Below are 21,570 nucleotides of genomic sequence, written 5' to 3'. Positions count from 1 at the left end.
GCTCCCAAATGATGTTGCACGTTTTCACCCTCTGCGTCAAACCCATCTTTCTTCCCCTCTTTATTTGAACAGTATGTGAGCATGCATTACAACATGGGCTGTTTAGGTAGGTCAAGTATTTTTCCATTCCCAAGACCTGCCTGAGGACTGAGGAGATGAGGCTGCACTGCACAATGTCTGTGGCAGGTCTTAATGTGCCAAAACTAGGAGCTAATGTTTAATGGTGTAGTTGTTACAGTGATAATTGATAATACTGACAACATGCCAGTTACTGGCTTAATTGGGCTGTTTAGATACTGAAAGTGCAATACTGGTAATTTAGAACACTGAGGATAACATTCAGTACAAGCTGTCAAGTTACAGACAGCATGCTGATTTAACTGTCATCCACCGTCACAGAGGAAATGTGATGTACATACAAAGTACAGTGTTTTGTGCATTTTTGGGGTTTTTTATGCCTTTATTGATAGGACAGTATAGGCTGACAGGAAATGGGGAGAGAGGTGGGGAGTGACATGCAGCAAAGGCCGTGGGGCTCGGGCCAAAATACAGGTTTTACTGTATTACTTCAACTAGAGCGGTGCCCATTGGGCACTGGCCTACTTGGAACGATGCAAGTTGGAAATGCATACCCCACCAGGTTATTATGTTATGTGTCAATTTTATGCCCATATATGGAGTTCTTTGTCAGGCATGCCCAAATATGGAGTCTATGCAGATGTCAGAACATATCTGTGATGTCAGCACAGGCCAGCTCCATATATGGAGCCTGGGGGCAGGGGCCCTGTCCAGAGCCCGGGCAGAGGGCTTTTGTGGCGGTTCTGGACAACCGTGGGTCCGACTGACTCGACACCGGGCACTGCACTCCCTGTGGGGGTGTGGAAACTCTTAAAATTGACTCTTTAAAAAATTTGTTGCATATAGGTCGTACTGTACTTCAATGTATGTCTTTTTATGCAAGTTATGCACTAATAGTAAAAAACTGGTCAGCTGAGCAATAGTAAAACCCCTGATCCAAGATGCATCATTCTATGAACATACTAACTTGTGGTATGTTGTTGAAGTCAAGTGACTCCCAGTTCAAAGCAGATTGACAGTGAATGGACAATGTGTCTTTATCACAGCACCAATGTAATAAGTGCTTTAAGCATTGTGCTGCTGTGGGCTGGCCATGAGAAATATGGGTGTGTTCTCCTGATGGAAAAATAAACACATGTGCACGCACACACGCACACGCACACACACACACACACACACACACACACACACACACACACACACACACACACACACACACACACACACACACAACATTCCTTTCTATTTAAAGCAGTGTGTGAGCACCAGGGAAACCTCTGGGTATGTTTGCCGAAGTTGTACTGCACATGATGTGATTGTTCAGTGCAGATTAGATCATTCTCTGGCTTATGTTTTACGCCACCTGCAAAACAGCCTTATTAACATAAGAGTTAAGTTATTCGCCCAATATTGGTTGCTCAAGGACACCCCATGGAGCGAGGAAGGAGAAAACAACAATGGTTCCAGTAAAGTTGTGGCTTGAGTGCATTTAAAGTAGGCTACATTGTAGAAACATTTATTGATCTACATTCAATGAAGCAGCACTTTCAGAATTTGCTGGACTCATTTGCAACTCTGATCTTATCTGCAGCAGCAGTTGATGGTTCTGTGAATCAGCCAGATGACCTATCTTTACTTTAAAGAACAACCCAGCAATTTAACATATTTCCTGCATGAGAGCAACTTATTCTGTGGACAACGCCTGGAAACAATGTTCTAGCTGTCAAACAGGACTCTGGAGGGCAAATGGTCATATTGCCCAGAAAGCCCTAAGTCCATGCTACGCACCCTGCAGAAAGCCCTAAGTCCATGCTACACACCCTGCAGAAAACTGTTTCAGGCAGCAAGTCTTAGATCTGTGCACATAACTAGAACTCTGAGCTAATAGCAGCCATTGGTCAGATCTGCAAATGGCCCTGTTATGCAGTTAAGACAAATGACTTTAACAAATCTGTTCCATCACAAAAGGCCATGGCCAATCTTGCCTAAACTCCCTATATAGACGCTGCCTTTGTACTGCAGAGTGCACTACCAGACAATGATGCATTCAGCCCAGCCATCTCCAACTATTCTTAGTTTTACATGAACTGGAATATCGCCCTAGTAACTCTGAATGGAGTCTCTCTGCTGGAAAGGTAGTTCTAGGAAATTATTAATAAAATATGAATGTATTATACAGTATATCCATTCACCCATATCATACATACAGTATCATCCGTCGGTCTGTCTGTCATCCTGGCGAAATATAAACTAACTCCAAACGTATGTGTACAGGCTCATGTCTTTTGAAGATGAACTTGAAACTGTAAAGAGGTAAATAAGTCTATTTGTGAGCTTAGCGGCGGCACAGCTGCAGCAGCCACGGCCCACTAAACAGACCAAAGACTGACAACCAGTTAAAAGCAGGACGTGATTAGAAATCAGCTATAGGCTATATCCATCCAGCCCTCTCTTCTCAAAGCTCTGCTCCGGTGTGTGTGTGTGTGTGTGTGTGTGTGTGTGTGTGTGTTTTTGTGCAAAAAAATAATTATATATATATATATTATGGGGAGCCAAGAAAGACCATATTTTAACCCCCCAAAAACGAGACTGAGTGAGCAGTCTAAAGAATGTAATTGCTAGACTTCCTAGCTGCTTTGGGAGAGGTTGAGCAGAGGGGCTAAATTACAGAGTAGTCTGCCTTTAAGCCTAATTTATACCTTGTCGTGTGACAGCGTTGTTTTGTAAAGAATTATACATATATGGCCAGCTCTGAAAGAGACACTTGAAAAATCTGTCTCAGAGAGACACGGACGAGTAAGTATAAATCAGGCATAATTATTACACACAAAGACATAGATAGTGCTGCTGATGATGGCTGGCCTTCAATCTATACCAGGGTGGGTGGGCGGGTGGGTGTGTTTGTATGTCCCACAACAACCCAGCCCATCCCCAACATAGATTACAGACGACCTGAGGGGTGGGGCATGCTAGGTGGGGGTTGGGTTGAAGTTGAAAGGCCTACAGTAATTGACCAACATTTTTGAAGTGGCTGGAGATAAGTCAAAGTCGGTCAAAAAAGCATGAAGCCGCCGATTTGTAGGTCAGCACACTTAGACCTAGGAAATAACACAGTTTTATTAGTAGCACAGCAGGAAGGGTACTATCATTAATTAGTGCCAGCCATATGCTGCACCCACGGCTACTGGGGGCAAGAGTTACACCTAGTTTAGAGAGGTAGGGACCAGTTTGAATTGAAACATTTAAGGTATTGCCCTTTATAACAGAACATTAACAAGTTGACATTTCGGCCTTTATCAGAATGGTTTCAGAATTTCAGATGAAGCTATTTTGCTAATGAAGTCATCTTTCTATGTTCTGGAAGAAGTACAAATGCATATGGGTCATGAGTCATGACAATGTAATATCATGTTTTTTCCCCCCACTACTGCAGCTCATTAGTCATACTAGTCGATCCACTGCCATGATGTGCTCAAAGCCAGACATATGCTCATCAGTGTGTTCCCAATTCAAAAGCCAGATGCAAACCCTATGGAATGGATAGATGAACCATCAGTACAAATAAGTACAAATACCATTACCTAATTTAATTCAACAATCACTACTCCCTTCCACCATCTTTATTCTTTGTTGTGTTCTGTAAACGGTGTCTGTCTTGCAGGGCATCACTACTGCCCCCAGAGTTTCATGCGGTATTGCACAAACCTATATATTGTCACTGTCGGGTGGAAACCTAGTATGTCCAAAACTGTCCAAATTACTATAAAGATAAACAATTACATTTAAAACAATAATAATAATAAAAATGAATGAAACTGCTGATCTAAAAACTCACAACATGTCACAACGCAAGGCGGAAAGGTCATTGTGAGGAAGTGTGTGGGATAAAAAAACATTAAAAAAAAATTCAGGGCATGGACCCCTGGAGGTCAGCAGTTCTAGATGGCTAGTATGGGTCCCTCCCTGCAAACTGTAACCTCATCAGTGCACCATAGTACAGACGTTTCTGTCTGTACCCAACTGTCAAACATCCATTCACTAGCAACATAGGCATAAACATCATTCTGAGTTTTAACACCGCTGGGTCACATATTTAACCTTTGCATGACGGAGACACTTGAATAACATATCACCATTAATCAATCCCAATGCTGACTAAATGGGGAAACTGGCCTTTGCTAGTCATGGTGAAGTCATTGGCCTTTTATGTGGCTGTCAGTGTTGGTTTGTGGACGCTTAAAAACCAGGAGTTGACATGCATTGTTAACCAAACAATAATTTAGACTGTCAGCACACAAATTTACAGTATTTGCAGGACAGTGAGCTTTTATGTGAACTGTCAGTAGTACTTTGCCTATTGGCACGTGACCATTTAAAACCAACTAGGAAAGGTGGCTAGCATTAACAGCCATTGTTAGCAGAGGATTTCAGAGGAATTTAGGCGGTAGGTGTGAAAACCTAACAGTATTGTAAAGACAAAGCCCTCTGTAATGTAGAAAAAACAAATCCACCTTAATGAAGAGTGAATGGAGGAAAGTGACAATGCATGACCTCTGGTCAATATTATTAAGACTATTATGTAAACTGTCACCACTATTTAATTTGTAGACAGGCGGAATGAATGTGCATGCACATCCGAGAATAAGCGGGTGCTGAACATAATTTACAGTGCATAACCGAAATAATAAACAGGTTGAACACTGCAGGGCTCCTGTAGCACAATTAATAATGCACCAAAGAAAATACATTTCAGGCATGAAAGTGGCATCTAAAAACGTCATAGAAAAGCAATGACCACAGTTGACATCAATTGCACAAGAACTGTAGGACTACAAGGATTGTTGATAGAACATTATGGCAAAATATGGGCTGTCTACAGTGTCATGCAATGGACATGAAAAAACTAGCTTACTAGATTTAAAGTTGAACTACACTCGTTCATGCAGTATCTAATATCTTTGATTTAACCTACCGGTAACTTGAATTTAGCCTAGGTGTTTTGTCACTGGACACCACAACAATCCCAAATGCATCTAGTACTTAAGGCCAGTGTGAAGGGAAATGTTGACTTACTTGCTTGTTCACCAATAATAATGAAGGCTAATGTTAGGTGTATAACATCATATATTGCCCTAGATTCATTCAGAAAAAGAGCTGGGCCCCCTAAACAACGTGCTGGGCCCCCAATCTGCTTTACTCATATCAACGCATAATTATGCATGCTCATTATGTCCAACACCAACCCACATTTTCACTGGGAAAAACGAACACATAAGGGCTACGACACACACACACACACACACACACACACACACACACACACACACACACACACACACACACACACACACACACACACACACACACACACACACACACACACACACACACACACACACACACACACACACACACACACACACACACACACACACACACACACACACACACACACACACACACACACACACACACACACACACACACACACACACACACACACACACACACACACACACACACACACACACACACACACACACACACACACACACACACACACACACACACACACACACACACACACACACACACACACACACACACACACACACACACACACACACACACACACACACACACACACACACACACACACACACACACACACACACACACACACACACACACACACACACACACACACACACACACACACACACACACACACACACACACACACACTTTCTTCCTCACCTGAGCTGTGACTGCAGCTTGCCAGCCTTGGTGATAAAGTCCTCCCAAATAGGGTAGCTGCTCTGTAGGCACAAGCAGAGAGAAAAAGTGATGACATATCATTATTAGCAGAGATATAATTATTCAGTTATACAACAACTTGGCAAAGCTACTAATATGAGGCCATATAGGCAGCAAAACTTCGGATCAATTATTCCAATTTCCATGACGGGCTACTCAAATCTAATCCAAAAAAGACAGCTTGTTATCTTGCCAATTTGTCATCTGCACTTCAGTGTTAAATAAACAGCTTTTTAAGAGTGTGTGTGCGGCATACACAAATACATTAATGCTACTTAGTTCAAAAACATGCAATCTGTGTACAGCATACATCTTGAGAGTATATTTTCACTGAAGAACATGAACTTGAACTCATGGTTTTGCCTGTTTGAAAATATGTCATTCTACAATTGCTGGGACCAAAAGTGGGTTACTGAGGCCTCTTTCTGAAAGATCCTCAGTTCCTCACATAACAAGAGTACTAATATTTTAATGAGCCTGGGTCCCAAAGGAAGACTAAATTTACTTTAATGTGGGTCTTTGGCTGAAAATAGTTAACCTTTAATGTAAGCGCTCCGAAACTCGGAGACATAGCAATGACACGAGCAGGAAATAGAGATTGAGAGTGATGATGAAACTACAACAAGGGAATGTTTGTCGATGATGTGCTACTAGTGTCAGTCGGATAAGGAATGTCTTCACGTGCTGTGGAACCTCACACCCAACAAGAGCCTAATCCCTACTCTCTCTCTCCCTCGCTGTGGGTGTGTATAGTAGAGTTATAAACGTATGGTTCAACTCGCTGAAGAGAAATTCTGTGCTTTCTAGGTCTCTTTTGAGTAGAGAGGTTTTAATCAATTGGCATGAAACAAACTGTAAACATGTATGTAAGCATCAGGGTAGCCTAACTGGAAAGCATGTGGACTGGATACCCCATCCCATGCAAACAAAAGCACACCGTGGTCCAATCAAGGAGTCACAAAGTAGTAGGGTATTTCACATTTTCATCTAGATAGTGGCAAACATGCAGGTATTGACATAATAGCCACTACACCAGTGCTGGATTCTGAGTAGCCTACTCTTTGAACAGCATTCATAATCATTTTGTGATGCTGGTCAACATAATGACTGCCTGGCAAGTCATTTGATTTGACCTACACATGTCAAATCCTACAGACCCTGTAGGTCTTTTTCCTGCTATCCTACTAGCATTCCCAGCATTCTGAAAGCCACACACAACAGCTGGGAAATCAACTAGTTGTCCCATCAGCTAAGCTCTCTCAAAAATAACCTCAAAATGACATGTTCTACTTTTGTGACCAATTGGCCTATTTAGCTAGCTTTCAACAGAGTGGGGTTAAATACCTCCAGGAAAGGGATACACACAATCGTGGGAAACAAATTACTGGTAGGAACAGTGAGAAATTACTTCCATCAAGTAAACAAACAATCAAACGAATAAATAAATAAATAAAAGTTTGCCTTTAATACTTCATAACAGTTCTGATTTGTATCACTTAAGAATAGTAAGGATTTGAGAATAAAGAACACACTGATGCAGGCACGGATGGGATCAGTTTGTGTACAATGGTTAAAACTGAAACGTTGACCCTTGGTAACTGGTTAACCAGCCTACTTAGAAGTTGCTGAATTGACCGTGAATCATAGCACATGCATGATGATGCGTTGCGATTGCGAAGTTTATTCGTCTAAATGGCTCTTACTTTCATGTCTCCGATAAGAGTTTGGAAGAGTCCTCCAAGCGCACTGCATTCCTTCTCGATAACAGCCTCCATTTTCAGGACCAACTCCAGTGGTCAGTCCGATAGGCAGCCAGCTTCGCTCTTCAAGAAAACAACGAGAACCCACCGCGGCTACTTCAAATGCTAGACAACAGAAAACTAATACAGTGGTATTCGATGCGTCTCCGGGCTTCCCGTATTATTCTCAAACCCGACACTCAAAAAACTTCGAGCCCAGCTAAAAGAATAACGGTGAAAATGTAGGCTACTAGGGTTCTACTTTTCGCCGTCTTTAAGTCAAAGGTGCTTGGTTGGGACGAAGAGCAGAGGTGTTAAAAAAAAATTAAACCCCCCTTTCTTCTCCATGCCCCCAGATTGTTATCCACATTTTGGCAGCTGATAACGTAGCGAGTAATACAACAACTGAACCCATTATAATCCGCAAGAGCTGTGGTCAGGGTATCCTGTCTCTCGAAAGGTACATTCCGATACACACGTCCAGTCTACGGAGCTCCACTGTTTCTCTCCTGCACCGAGTAGTGGAGAGAAGAGAACACAAGAGGTGAGGGACGAGGACGAGCGCAGGCTAAGGAAAGCGCGTTCACGAGTTGCTTTGATGCGCCCCGCCGTTTGTTTGTGTGTGTGTGTGTGTGTGTGTGTGTGTGTGTGTGTGTGTGTGTGTGTGTGTGTGTGTGTGTGTGTGTGTGTGCGTGCGCGCGTGTCCGTGCGTTTGTGTGTGTTTTTATTTGTATTATTATGTTTTACATACAAAATAAATAAATAATTTAAATAAATAAAAGGTGCTTTCTTGACTCACAGATGCCTCATAGGCCTACAACTCAACAGCCTGTATGTTTGTGTGCCCACCAGACCAGCATGGGGTTGTTGGGGCAGCCCAAAGATATCTCCATCCATGCCTATGACATCAGTGACATCAGCAGACTACTATCATTATCCCTCACAACAACCTGTGATATCCTCACTATGTAGAAATATGTAGAATATTTTCACTGGCCATGTTTTTTTTATTCTTATAACAAAACAACAATGGCTCATTAACCTGTCACAGAAAATTAGCTTCAATACCCCCCAGGGCTCCCTCCCTGGTAAAGGAGATTTTAATCTCAATGTAGCCCGGTTTAAATAAATAAATATGAATCAATGCTGTTCAAATTGCTGCCTGTTAGTATAGTAATGACAAATACTGGCAGCAACGTAAACAGTGGCTTTGCGATACACAAAAACAATTTTATCAACAGATCTCTACCTCTACACTACTGCAATGTGCATCACTGAAGTCATTAACATTGAGTCTCGGGATGCTGGCAAAAGAAACAGGTAGCCCTATCAGGCTGAACAACACCATTGTGTAACATGAATTTAAAAGCCCCCAAAGAGTTGCAGAAACTGAGTGCTGTTGTTTCCTTTCTATAGTGTGCGCAGTTCAGAATAACATGGCCTTTTGCCCTGAGCAACCTAGAATCTGCAGCTTTGCGTCAGGTGACGTACCAGCTGAACATCCCGTGCACTGCCTTGTGTACAGTCCTCTGAGCCTCGGCCATCTGCTGTGGTTCTCTGGCTTCATGCGTTGTGGGGGCGTGACCCCTGTTCAGTGGAAACTTGCAGAAGCCTCTAAAGTCTAAACTGAGTCTAGATTGAGCAGAACCCTTTTCTTGGGTTCATAGACATTTCTGTTGGTGTGCAATGTTAGTTCTGGATTTGCTGAAGAGCTCAAACATGTCTCTGTGGATGAGGAATGTCCAGATGTACCTGTCTGGCATCATGGTCACCGTCAATGGCGTTTTACATGACAGAGACAAGGCCTTTCAAAGCACGCCATAGTATTCCCGTTCAGTGTGTGTTCAGACTAGCCGTGCAGAATCCAGTCAGAAATGTATCATTCATGGTTTGAGTCCTTAAACTGTGCATGAAACATCTCTGTTAACACAGGACAAGATCCATGTTAAGAGGCCTTAAAGAGGTCCTATACAGTGGGGCATTTCAGAGCCAATCGCCTTTTACTTTCAAAACAAACTGTCATTGGGATTTGCTATGAATTCAGTAAATAACAGAGGACAGGACAGCCTGTGTTTGTGTGTAGGTTTATCCGCCTGTGACAACAACCCTCATCCACCCTGTCTGTTGTGGCTGTGGCTGCTGGGGGCGGATTGGCAGGGTAATGCTGGAGGAATCGTCAGAGAGAATGGGGCACGCCTAGACCTGGTGTATGCAGGCAATACAAATGTGTGACTCCCTTCATTTACTCTCTCTATACTCCTTGTACAGGTTTGTATGTTTGTCCTTTTGATTTACACATTGCACCTTACTTGCACCAACCATGTTGCACATACAGTACACTCCCACCCACACACTACTTACACATTGATGCTCAAATACATCTTTTGGTTCTGTTTACTCGCTTATAATTATAAGACATCACTGTGTTACACCTTCAACTGTGGCTGTGTCTCCCCTTTTGTTACAAACTTAAGCCAGTTGTTATAACACACCTACACCCTCCTGACTTGGCACCACCCAAATTCCACCCATGTGGGAGTTGACAAGATAATTCTAAGAACATATTAATATAAAGCTATTTCATGACACATTAAGTCTTCGTTTTTATATATATTTTTATGTTTAAGCAAGAAAACTGCATGGCCCTTTTAATTTTGTTGTTCATGAACATTGGAAGAGCTAGACTGCAGCCAGTCACTGAAGTCAATCATCATCTGTCATGCTGGTGTATAAATATTATGATACACAAATGTCAATGCCTGCCAAATATGTCATACTGTGGTTAACACAGAACTATCTCTTGCACAGCTCCGGGCAGTAATTGTTGTTGCTGAGGGCGTTACAACAATCTCAATCTGATTTATAAGTCACCACCTGGCTTATAGGAATGCTTGTGAAAAAAACGGATGTTTATAAGATAATTTAAATATTTTCAATGTAAGTTTTTCCAATGTCCATTTATGTTGGAAATAATTATTTAACTGCCTTCATTAAACAATGATGGATAGATAATGCCCAGGTTAGTGCAGGGTATCTCAAGATATCTTGTATTTACTGAAACATGAAGTGATAGCTCTTTAAGTAATGTATAGACACTGTTATGCACTAACTAACATGTTCATCAATATTCACACACAAAGGTGCATTTCCTATTCTTATGCATTAGGATTAGATCGATCAATTTCAGTTGTTCAACAAAATATACATCTGTGTATAACCGGTGGCATCTAGTGGCCAACGTAGAAAACTACATCAACTAAATCAATGCAGAGAAAATTGAGTGAAACAGTAGAGAAATAATAATTTGCTGCTTTTGCATGTTATATCATGTCCTCAGGAATCCAGGAGGGGCGAAATCCTTCCTCGACAAACGACGACGTCGTCATCGATATCGTTGCGATTCCACTATTTACTAAATATCTCATTAGTAAAATGATTTAGATAATTTGTACCAAATCTGTTTAAAACTTGTGGCTGCTCTCTTTGGTTGCTTCAAACTGTCTGTGTGGTCTGACCTAAGCACTGACTTTGCCGCTCATGTTACTGCTATATCTATATCTATCTCTCTCTCTCATATATATATATATATATATATATATATATATATATATATATATATATATATATAATTAATTAAAATATGTTGTATTATTGCAACGTTGGGGCTTACAAGATTCAAGATTGCTTTATTTTGTCATAATTTCCAACTGTAGCAGCAGAAAAAAACGAAATTACGTTTCTCCTAGTTAAAAGACAGCACAGGCTCGTACAATAATAAATGATCAGTGCAAGACAATACTATATAAATAAGTCCTAAAAACTACAGGGATCCATAAAAAGATTAATAGAATAAAAAAACATTTAAAACCATTTAAAAAAACAGGGTTAAGAGGCCTTAAACTTGATACTTGATGTATCTGTGCATCTTCCTTACACAGATTCAAATTAACTTCTGACTTACTGAATTATTTTCTGCCCCTTTCCGCCTTAAATGCATTATATTGAATTATAAACACAATTGTCACATATTTCAGCAGGTCACCAATTTCATCGTAACACCATCATGCTGGAGAGACCGAGTGTGAGAGCGAGTGGCCGAGATTTGGTATTGGAATTTGGCTTTAATAGGTCCATATGAGCAGGTTGGTACTTGGTTCCTTGCATGGTTTCCTCTGCCATTGGTCTGTGAATGGGTGAATGTAATCCACAATCTATGTGAAGCGTTTATATCTACCCTTAATTGAATTATGACACATTAACAAGCGGTTGTATTCTTCTGAATATTTATTCCTTTAATTCAAGAGTGCATTAAAAAGGTCAACAACAATGGTGCCATAAATAATAATAATAACAAATGCCTTCAACTGTTTTTTTAAAGAATATAAAAAACATAACCATGCTTCAATAGAAATTATATGTATACGGTATATATATATATATATGTAGCCATTACGTGACCATTTATCAGTTTGGGCAAATTAAGAAATGATACTTCACAACATGGATCAAACACTAATACATATTCATTGTGAATACTATGTGGTCAGTCTATAAACATGATCAGTCAGTATGTAACTGAAGATAAATATTTAACTTGGATCGTGCAATCATGTACAGCACAGAATGGCAATGAAATGTCATGAGCAAAATCACAAAAAATATATTTGAGTTAAATGTAGACTTTTATACTGCATTATATATTTTCTAAGTTTTTAAAACGAAGTTGCTCATCATCTCATTTATTGATATGTGTTACTTGCAACGACGTCGACTCTGTGGGGGCTATGGGGCTACAGCCCCCATGAAGAATTAAATAGCCCCTTTTAGCCCCCATGAAGATTTCCGTGGACATTTTATATTAACATTACAGACCATTAGACCATTTGGGAAATAAATAAATCCGCGGTGGCGGCATCGCTCCGCTCGGCCGCGACAGTCCCCCCCCCCCCCCCAACGCAATTCTGTAGCCTACCCAAAGTACCAGTGAAAACATCAACTTCTTTTTTTTCCACCGCTGCGGGGGGGGGGGGCTGCGGGAGGCGGGGCTGCCCCCATGAGGATCATCAGAACTCGACGGCACTGGTTACTTGCATTTGTTTATGTACCTTAAGAGCAGGCATTGACGTGCCTTGTAAGAACGGTACAAAAACATTACATAAAGATTGCATAAAGCCTTTTTCAAATAAATGTAACACTTTTGCAACGTCTTTTTCTTTGACCACCTCTGTCTCCTCTATACTTCTAGTACGGTACTACATCACATGGATGAAAGCCATGGAAATCATTACAACTAGGAATTATTTTTGCTATGTTTTCTGTGACTAATTGTCTGTTAATTTCACTTTCTTTCTTTTAATTATTAAAAACTTGGCTTTGTCAACATGGAGGTGTGAGTGACAAGCATGGATCAATCATTATGTGTCATTCATTGCTGAAAAAGCTTGTGCACGTCTGCACCAGAGGTCCTTTTTGTTATAACATTGTACATAATGGTGCAGACACTGCCGAGCCCTCCCTCAGAGGTCACATTTTCTAAAATTGATGCGAGTGTAATAGTCAGTCAGTATAATATTTGTAAATACTTCTACATGTGTGTTTTCCCAGAGGAAGGGGTTGGCAATATCCTTTCGGTTATATACACCATGCCTACATGTACAGGTATGAATAGCATTATCTGCATTGTCCTGATGCAGTACCCAATGCCTTGACTCACGACGTTCCTCAGAAATGTAAAATAGTAACAAAATAGCAAATTGCAATTATGTGGACACAAGATATAAAAGCGCTCACAACAAGAAAACTTGAACATTCATCAGTACCATCAGTTCATACATCTCTTCAATTACATCAACACTGAGGATTGTATTAGTCAACATACTGTAAGTCCTCCTCTTTCTAGGTCCTCCATCTCTTGAAGCCCATGAACATACTGCAGCCATAGCATATGGTCACCACAAATGCAAATATCTGCAACAGAAAAGCCATGCAGAGAATAGATACGGCTGTTATCCAGTTTGACCGTGAAGCTTGTAATGTCCTACAAATTACATTAGAGGAGCTTTAACTGACAATTACTGTAGTGTACACTACACTGTCATGGTTTAATAGAGCAAACATTTTCTCATTAGGAATCTCACTGGACAAGAACTAAGTTTCATCATAGTGGACACAATTAATAAATCCATGTATTTTTGTTTTAGGACCAAAGGCATATAGCATAACTAGGGTTGTCTGGATCCAATCACGTGTTCGGAAATCAGCCGATCATGTCATTTTCAAATGATCAGAATCGGATCGGGAGCAAAAAGACGTGATCGGGACATCCCTAGAATCAATATTATATCCACATCATTAGACTGGATATTGTCTGTGATTTTGGATATTGTAGTATTGTGATATGGCATAAGTGTTCTATAAAAACATAAATATCGGCTCGGACTCAGACATTCTAAATCAAATGATCGGAATCAGATCGGGAGCAAAAACACATGATCGGGACATCCCTAAGCATAACATCATAGAATCAAGAAACATTATTGTGCTGATCAGGTTCTGGTGGGAAGAAAATAAAACATAAATCCTTCCAGGATACAACGTGAGTGCTGGTATTCTTTTTTACAAGCTGATCAGGTTTCTCAGGTTTCTCGGAGGGAAGGCTGACACAATGAATGACCTTTCTGACAATTAATTTACTTTTTGATGGAATGGTCAGTGCTAAATCTTCGGAAAACTGTGAATCTGTTGTAGCCTGAGAGTCTATGAGAAATGTTTCTCAAACACCTTCAGCAGGACAATGGGTAATGTATAGTAGTATAATAGTATCTATATCTGTAAATATTATAATTTTTTATTTCTTAAAATTGCTTAATATTTAATTTCTTCTTTGTTATCTGCGCATTCTGCGGGGACAAGTCCAAACAATATGTTCTGCTTTACCTGTATCTGTAAGTCCGTAACAAATAAAAGTAATAAAACCTCTTGAATCTGGAATTTTATCATGTTCATATGTTATCTTGTCACTAGATGTCAGTACTGTAATGGACACCATTATAGTACTGTGGTGCAGAAGTGTATTTTACAACTAAACATGATGCAACTGAATATAAACACGAGTTAATCTTATCTGAGGTGACATACTATACTGTACAATACTGTATCTGTTCATCTGCCCATGCAGGGCCTACGGATGAAAATGAAACTAAATCTGGTACAAACTACAAATCATATTTTTTCTCTACTTGAAATAAATGTATTTTGTATATGGCCTCTGATACAAATAAACGAATGAATGAAACGAAAACTAATGAAATGCTGTATGTGCACACACAAGGGAAATGAGGGAAACCATCGATTTTAAAATTGAAATAGTTTAGAATACTGTGTTTACTAAAGTGTGTATGTCATGCAGTACTGTACATACAAACAATGTGCGGTAGACAACATTCTTAACAGAAAATAAATAGTATGTACACAGTACATTAAAAGAAATTACCACAAAAGTAACTAATTAAATTATTAGAAAACGTATGGAAGACCTTAGCACTTACCGTTGCTGCAACGTTAATGCCGTATTGCCTCTCGTCTAGGACAGTGAAAATGTTGCCCCGAGGGTAAGTTATGCACAGGACTGTGCTGTTAGTGGTTTGTTTAATATCGGCTCCTCCGTTAGCTGCAGTGGTAGCTGCCTCCAGCACAAAGGCAGCAAAGTAGAAGAGGACAGCTGTGAAGTGGTACACCACATCCTGGGAGAGGAATGACAACAAATGATTAGCAATCAATATACGTGCATGTGACTCTCTCTGAAAACATCGGTATCCTTCAAGACTGTTGCTCTGCCATTTAAAAAAATTGGTTTTACACCATATAAAATGTGTTCCTTTGCAAGAATAGGCTGCAGACAATGTGTTGGGGACAGTAGGCTGGGGAGGTGGTATCAAGGCCTGGGAGCTGCATAAGCTCTATAAGATCCCCAAGACGTCCAGCTCTGTTGTTGGCCTAGAGATGGATGGGTTGAAGGCAGTTGCAGAGAGGAGGATGAGTGTCAAACTCAACTCCATCCCGGATAACCACTCCTATCCACTTTATGGCGAGCTGCAGAAGAGAGTGAGCACCTTCAGCCAGAGGCGCACTCTACCAAAGTCTGGTACAGACTTTTCTTTGTGCCAACTACCATCAGACTGTATAACCCATAAGAACACTCTCCCTATGTGGTTTTATGTCAGCTTTGCTCATGTGTGATTGTGTGCATGTGTGTCTGGTCTGGTGTGTGCGGGTGCTGTCTGTGGTAGGAGTTTATGTGCATGGCTATGAAGGTGTCTTGTGTATTATGTATAGTATTTTTGTATTGCCTTGTACAAGAGTATGACACAGATTCAGTGAAAAAGAGTTAAAGAGAGAGAGAAAGAAAGATAGATAGAGAGAGATAGATCAGAGTGTCAGAGAGAAAGTTAATGAGAGTCTGTGTTGTTGACATTGTGGGCCTGGCAGCCCCACAGGCGAGTCTTTGTTGAGTTTTGGTGTGAGCTCATCATCCATGTCACTCATTGTTCAGTATAATACAAACGATGCCACATGCCTGACTATTCCCAGGAGCAGGGACTCCAGCCTAAGGCAAGGCTGGGTCTGACAGCCCAGACCCAATAGTAGAGCACTCCAAGAACATGTAACAAGAGAAAACAAACGTGTATTTTCTCATATGACATCATAGGGCAACAATTACCGGCTACACTCCCATGACCCAGTAATAGCATTCTGTATATTGTCATTGAAACCTTGTATGTCCCAAATTATTACTTTTCAGGAAATGGAAAAATGAATTCTATATGGATCCAATGTCACACGATATTACATGTTTAAAGCCCACAGACACACCTATAACCACTTTGACTTTAAACATTTTATAAAATGTCTTGCAGATCTACAACTTACAAGCTTACGATGACTTGTTAGCTCTGGTCCATAGCCTTAAGGACTTCTCCTTAAGGCTATGTTACTCTCGACTTCCTGCCGCTGCATGAAGACAGCACAGCTTGTCGACTTCTGTAAAAATAAAAAGAACGATTTCGCTACTCACCAATACAAAGACGGTTTTGTGGCGGCGAAAGCCTACTTTCCTTAGTGGACGCAATCTGAGCCCCCCACCACACGTATAAAATGCACTTTTTGGCCAGAAAGACCGAAAGGAAAGATCTTGTCAATGGGATTTTCTATTGACAATATCTGTAGAGGGCACAGTGGAGTAACTAAAACATATTTTTTATTCCAGTGAAAAAAACATTTTCTGGACAAAAGGTGCATTGTATACGTGTGGTGGGGGGCTAAGATTGCGTCCACTAGGGAAAGTAGGCTTTCGCCACCACAAAACCGTCTTTGTATTGGTGAGTAGCGAAATCGTTCTTTTTATTTTTACAGAAGGTGACAGGCTGTGCTGTCTTCATGCGGTGGCAGGAAGTAGAGAGTAACATTAAGGAGAAGTCCTTTAGGCTATGGACCAGAGCTAATTATTTTTGAGCTTACAGATCTGCTATTTTTGGAATTAATTTACAAAAACTAAAAAAGAAACATAAAAAGCTGAAATATGGAGATACAAGGTTATAAGGCCCAATAGCAACAATAGATTAGGGTACTGCAGTACTATGATGCAAGGGTGTATCATTTGGACTATTTTTACACTTTGAGTTAATTGAACACTTTAGTAGACTTTACTGTAGCCTATATCCACACAGCAGTGTGCAATGATTCGCCATGCAACTCCTTGCAACCAAGCGGTTGTGAGTAGTTGCATGTAACCATCCCCAATTCCTGTCAAGACATTCCTTGCAGGTGGTTGGAGTTATTGGAGTTTGGAAGCACTCCTGTTGCCTCCTGCATTATGTGCAACAGGTGGTACGCAGGGCCGTTGAGCACTCCCAAACTCTGACACTATGTTAAACCAACATATAAATGTAATTATTTATTAGCTAGAGGCATTTTATGATGCACTATGAGGCTAGTGCACGCTACATATTTGGTTTGAGTAAGGTTATGTTCCAGTCTTGTATACAGAATATCTTGGCTCCAGACTAGACTAAGATCTGTAAGCCACTCTTTTAGCCTTGGCAATGCCTCTATGTATTGCTCTGTAGCTTCAATTTGGCAATGGCTGACCTTATGGGACCTACATATCATTTAAGAAGAGAGACTAATAACTTTCTCAGCCTTACGGAAGTAGCATCTTGTCCTGGCTGGATGACTTTGAACCACTGCTTTCCAGCTAGTAAGTCCTCTTTTGTCACACTCTGGTAGTAAGCTATTAGTGGATAATGTGTATTTAAACAGTCAATAATATCACATTGAAAGCTTGTCTGAGGAGTGTGCCATACAAGGTCATATGTCTACAATAGACGTGGCTTGTTTGATTTACATTGTTACGAGGAATTATGGCCACTTCTCAGATAACAAAGCCAGAAGCCTTTAACAGTGCCATAAATCCATGGCACTGTTAAAGGCTTAATGGCATGGTGTGCAGTTACAGTTCACTGCACACAAAATTATATTTCCAAAGAAAGCAAGTTTCATGTCAGATCCTTGTCACTGCCATAATTAAGTGAGAGCTCATGATAACATGACTCATGACTGATAACATGACAGTGATAGTTGATGATAGATTATGGGAAGCTGTGATAGGTACTATTTATAATATTTAATACTACTTGAGAGAAAGAGTGTGAGTTTGATATAACTGCCACATTTGTATTATAGCTACGGTGTATGTGTGCAAAGTATGATCAGGGGCAAGATTATGTCAATGTCCCTGAAAGTGAAATATTGCTTGCAAAATCTGTATAAAACCAGTCTTGAAAGCTCTTAATATTTTGTTACAGGAACAGCAGGAAGCTTTTCCTCTCAACCTACCACGAGTCACTTTGCCACATGGGGGGCTCGATTTCATCCGAACAAACTTTTGTTGAGAGAGCTTCACCTGCTATTAGTACTCAGAGGACCCCCCCAGGTCTTAAGTCAAGTCAAACGACCTGGTACCTAAGACATAATATAGGGCCCTTAGTGTTAATTCAGTTCCATTTATACATTTTTGGAGTTAAATTAATTAGCACTAGCATTGTTTCATACTACATTATACAGTATGTGGACTGTACATGATGCTGCGTTCACTCTGTTGGGTGACACAGGAGTAAAGTACCTGTCCAACACCTAGGGGTAGGGGAGTCCTCATTCCGGTTTGGCTGAGCATAATATACCGGTAGAAACACAATTGGCCACTTTGAAGTGTGCATCAATGCATGCTTGGCTGACATCTCACAGTGGATGTCTTCCCATTACAGCAAGCTCAATGCAGATAATGGCTTGTACACACTGCACGATATTTGCTCCGATTATGCTGTCGGGGACCATTTTTGGCGCTCACCGACAAAACTCCCGATCGGCTTTGATCGCCGAGGTTTTGCTCGCTGTGTGTGAAAGGCTCTGCTAGAAGATATAGCGCCGATAAAAGTGCTCGCCGACGTCTCCCTGACGTCCTGAGAAGGCGTCCTGAGAAGTCCTGTATTGCAGCCAATGAGAGCATGAAAATTTGTTGTAGGTTTATACTTTATAACATCCAAAGGATCAGACCCTTCCTCACCCAGATGTCTGCCCTGCTCCTTATTCAGTCATCTCAAAGTTTGGCTTGAAATTTTCACTTAAGCCCCTCCAAATGATCCAGAATGCTGTGTCATGCCCAAAATAGGGCAGCCAGGTTTAAAATATTTCAGTATAATGAACGATTTTGACATGCTATATCTTTTTTACACTGACCATCCAGGGATATGTATTGTAGGCTACATATAAAGTGAATAAAGAAGAACACTTGATTGTTAGACACATTTGCTCAAGATCCTATAGGCATACCAGGAAATTCCAATCAGCGTTAATGCGGTCAGCCAGGCCAGTGAGGAGGAGAGCCAGGTAGCAGGAGGACAGAAAGAATGCGATGACAGAGACAGACATCACCCAACCCTGGAGTAGAGGTACTGGGACATTGGACGAAGCCACTAGGATCCATACAAGGCCACCAAATAACTGTGGAGAGAGAGAGACACTGTTTTGTAACTGACCGTAGTCCTAGTACTGATATACACGAGTTCACTCATATGTGCTGCCAGTGCATTGGTGGTAGACTTGCATGTGGTATTTTAAACAATTGTTATGGATGTTTTGATAAAATGTAACATCTGGAAGAATTGTCACTTATAATACACTACAATGACTATTTTTGAGTGACTTGCCATTAAGGACTTCAAAAGTAAATAGGCCTACTGTCCAACATGGTGATCCAGCCAACCAATACATTTGTGGCATTTTTAACAGACAACCAAAATAACCTTGTATTGACAATAACAGTACAGATGAGAATGCATTAATATTGACATTTGCAACATGGGTTAAAAATAAAGTTAATTTAAGTCCATTCTAGCTGCAGCCTATAGCCTAGGCTATCACATTTCCTACCACTGCCAGGTAAACCCAATGTGCTTCACAAATTCACATATCAACACAAAAGGCCCATATAGAACATTGACCATATAACATGAGCTTGGATGAGGTGACCTTGGGGTAAAATGTCATATAGCCTACATTTAACTATACTGAGTCTGCAGCAGTGGTTGATCTGATCAGGCTACATAAGCAGTTTAAGCACCCTTGGTGATGGCTATTTTTGATTTGCATTGTGTACACAATACAGGGCTGTCAGCCTGACAGCCCTGTATTGTGTTGTGTGCACATATGATATGCCCTGACAGTGTCAGGGCATATCATATGCCCTATATCGATCACTAGCTCTGGTCCAATGCCCTAATGCTAATTCTACCCTGCATTGGCAGAATATATGCAGGGCAGAATTAGCATTAGGGCTATGGACCAGAGCTAATCGATCACTATGGCAACCACAGCCTATTATCAACTTTTAAACACCAAAGGCTACACGTAACTCTAGGCTAAGGTCTTTGTGAAAGGTTTAAACATGGGCGGGCTAATGGGCACAGGCTTCTGTCGTCATGCCTAAAGAGTTGAAAGGGATGTAAACAGAATTAATATGATATTGAGTTATCCCAGTTTGTTGTGCATCTTCCAAAAATAAAACACTTACTATCTCTAAGCATATCAGAGCTCCAGAATAGGTCCTCAGTATTTCCAACCCCAAGGGAAGAGTAATCGTGGGGACTGGGAAAGAAGTCACAGCGGGGTGCGGAGCTGGTTCCGACATTTCTATCCCTCGATCTTCTTTCTCCCTCAGCGCTCAGCTCAACAAAGGCCGGGGGAACAACGTGTGCGCCAGGCAAATTCCTCGGGAGTCATGTGTCGCTGAAACAGGTCGGACAGGTGCAGTAGCCACTCCTAGAACTTTTCCTTCGTCTGTTCACTTGATAAGCTTGTCTAAGATTGTCTTTCTTTGGATCGAGTGATCAGTAAAAGTAAAACAGACCGATTCCTTCTGTTTTAGACACCAACATGTAGGTCGACTAAACGTACAATAGCGACGTGTACTGATTAACCTTCACACAATGGTTGAGATTTTAAAAGTAAATATTAGCTTGAGCTGTAAGGAAATTCCAAGGTGAGGACGAGATCACAGCACTGATTCCTGCACTGGAGCAGCTTCACGCACACATCTGGCGTTGACCCAAACTGCACCTGCCACAGAGATATGTTTAGTGTTAGTGTTTACCCAAACACAGGCAAGGTCAACCCCTACAGTTTCATTAAGTTGGATGCTTGCTGTTCGTTAACTGTCAGGCGTCATATTAAGTTAAAAAATAACAGATGGTATTTCATTCAATAATTTTGTATGAGCATGTTTGGTCTAGCTCATGGTTAATGTTTAGCTGAAATGTGTGTTAAGTGAACTAATGTTGACATAACCTCACAAAGCAAAGGGCATGCACCTGCAGTGCTGGTG

The 21,570-nt window shown here is 40.9% G+C and overlaps 2 protein-coding genes across 7 annotated transcripts in view; both read right to left on the bottom strand.

Moving 5' to 3' along the window:
• Positions 1-8,137, bottom strand: part of LOC308317847 (protein MTSS 1-like) — an 80,747-nt gene extending 72,610 nt beyond the window's left edge. For all 6 annotated transcript variants that reach the window (XM_080767153.1, XM_080767157.1, XM_080767154.1 and 3 more), the window contains exons 1-2: positions 7,599-8,137; positions 5,836-5,897 (exon numbers count right to left, since the gene is read on the bottom strand). In XM_080767153.1, the coding sequence (XP_080623279.1) occupies positions 5,836-5,897; positions 7,599-7,670 (134 nt within the window). In that variant the 5' untranslated portion in view covers positions 7,671-8,137. The remainder of the gene's footprint in view (positions 1-5,835; positions 5,898-7,598) is intronic.
• Positions 8,138-12,722: 4,585 nt separating this feature from the next.
• Positions 12,723-21,230, bottom strand: mal2 (mal, T cell differentiation protein 2). Its single transcript, XM_080768608.1, has 4 exons — positions 20,761-21,230; positions 19,521-19,691; positions 15,182-15,376; positions 12,723-13,601 (listed from the first exon to the last, which is right to left on the bottom strand). The coding sequence occupies exons 1-4, from the start codon at positions 20,875-20,877 to the stop codon at positions 13,530-13,532; spliced, it is 555 nt and encodes a 184-aa protein (XP_080624734.1). The 5' UTR covers positions 20,878-21,230; the 3' UTR covers positions 12,723-13,529.
• Between the last annotated feature and the right edge of the window lie 340 nt (positions 21,231-21,570).

Source organism: Protomyctophum bolini, assembly GCF_963924005.1.
Source record: "Protomyctophum bolini genome assembly, chromosome: 7".
In the NCBI taxonomy this organism is placed as follows: Eukaryota; Metazoa; Chordata; class Actinopteri; order Myctophiformes; family Myctophidae; genus Protomyctophum; species Protomyctophum bolini.
The sequence above is the reverse complement of the archived record's forward strand: the minus strand, read 5'-3'. Positions and strand labels throughout refer to the sequence as shown.

Coding starts and splice junctions, on each gene's coding strand:
- mal2 (XM_080768608.1), bottom strand. CDS start 20,877: ATGTCGGAACCAGCTCCGCACCCCGCTGTGACTTCTTTCCCAGTCCCC. Junction 15,377..19,520: donor ACGCTGATTGGAATTTCCTG/GTATGCCTATAG, acceptor TTCCTCTCCCAG/GATGTGGTGTACCACTTCAC. Junction 13,602..15,181: donor GCATTAACGTTGCAGCAACG/GTAAGTGCTAAG, acceptor TTTCTGTTGCAG/ATATTTGCATTTGTGGTGAC.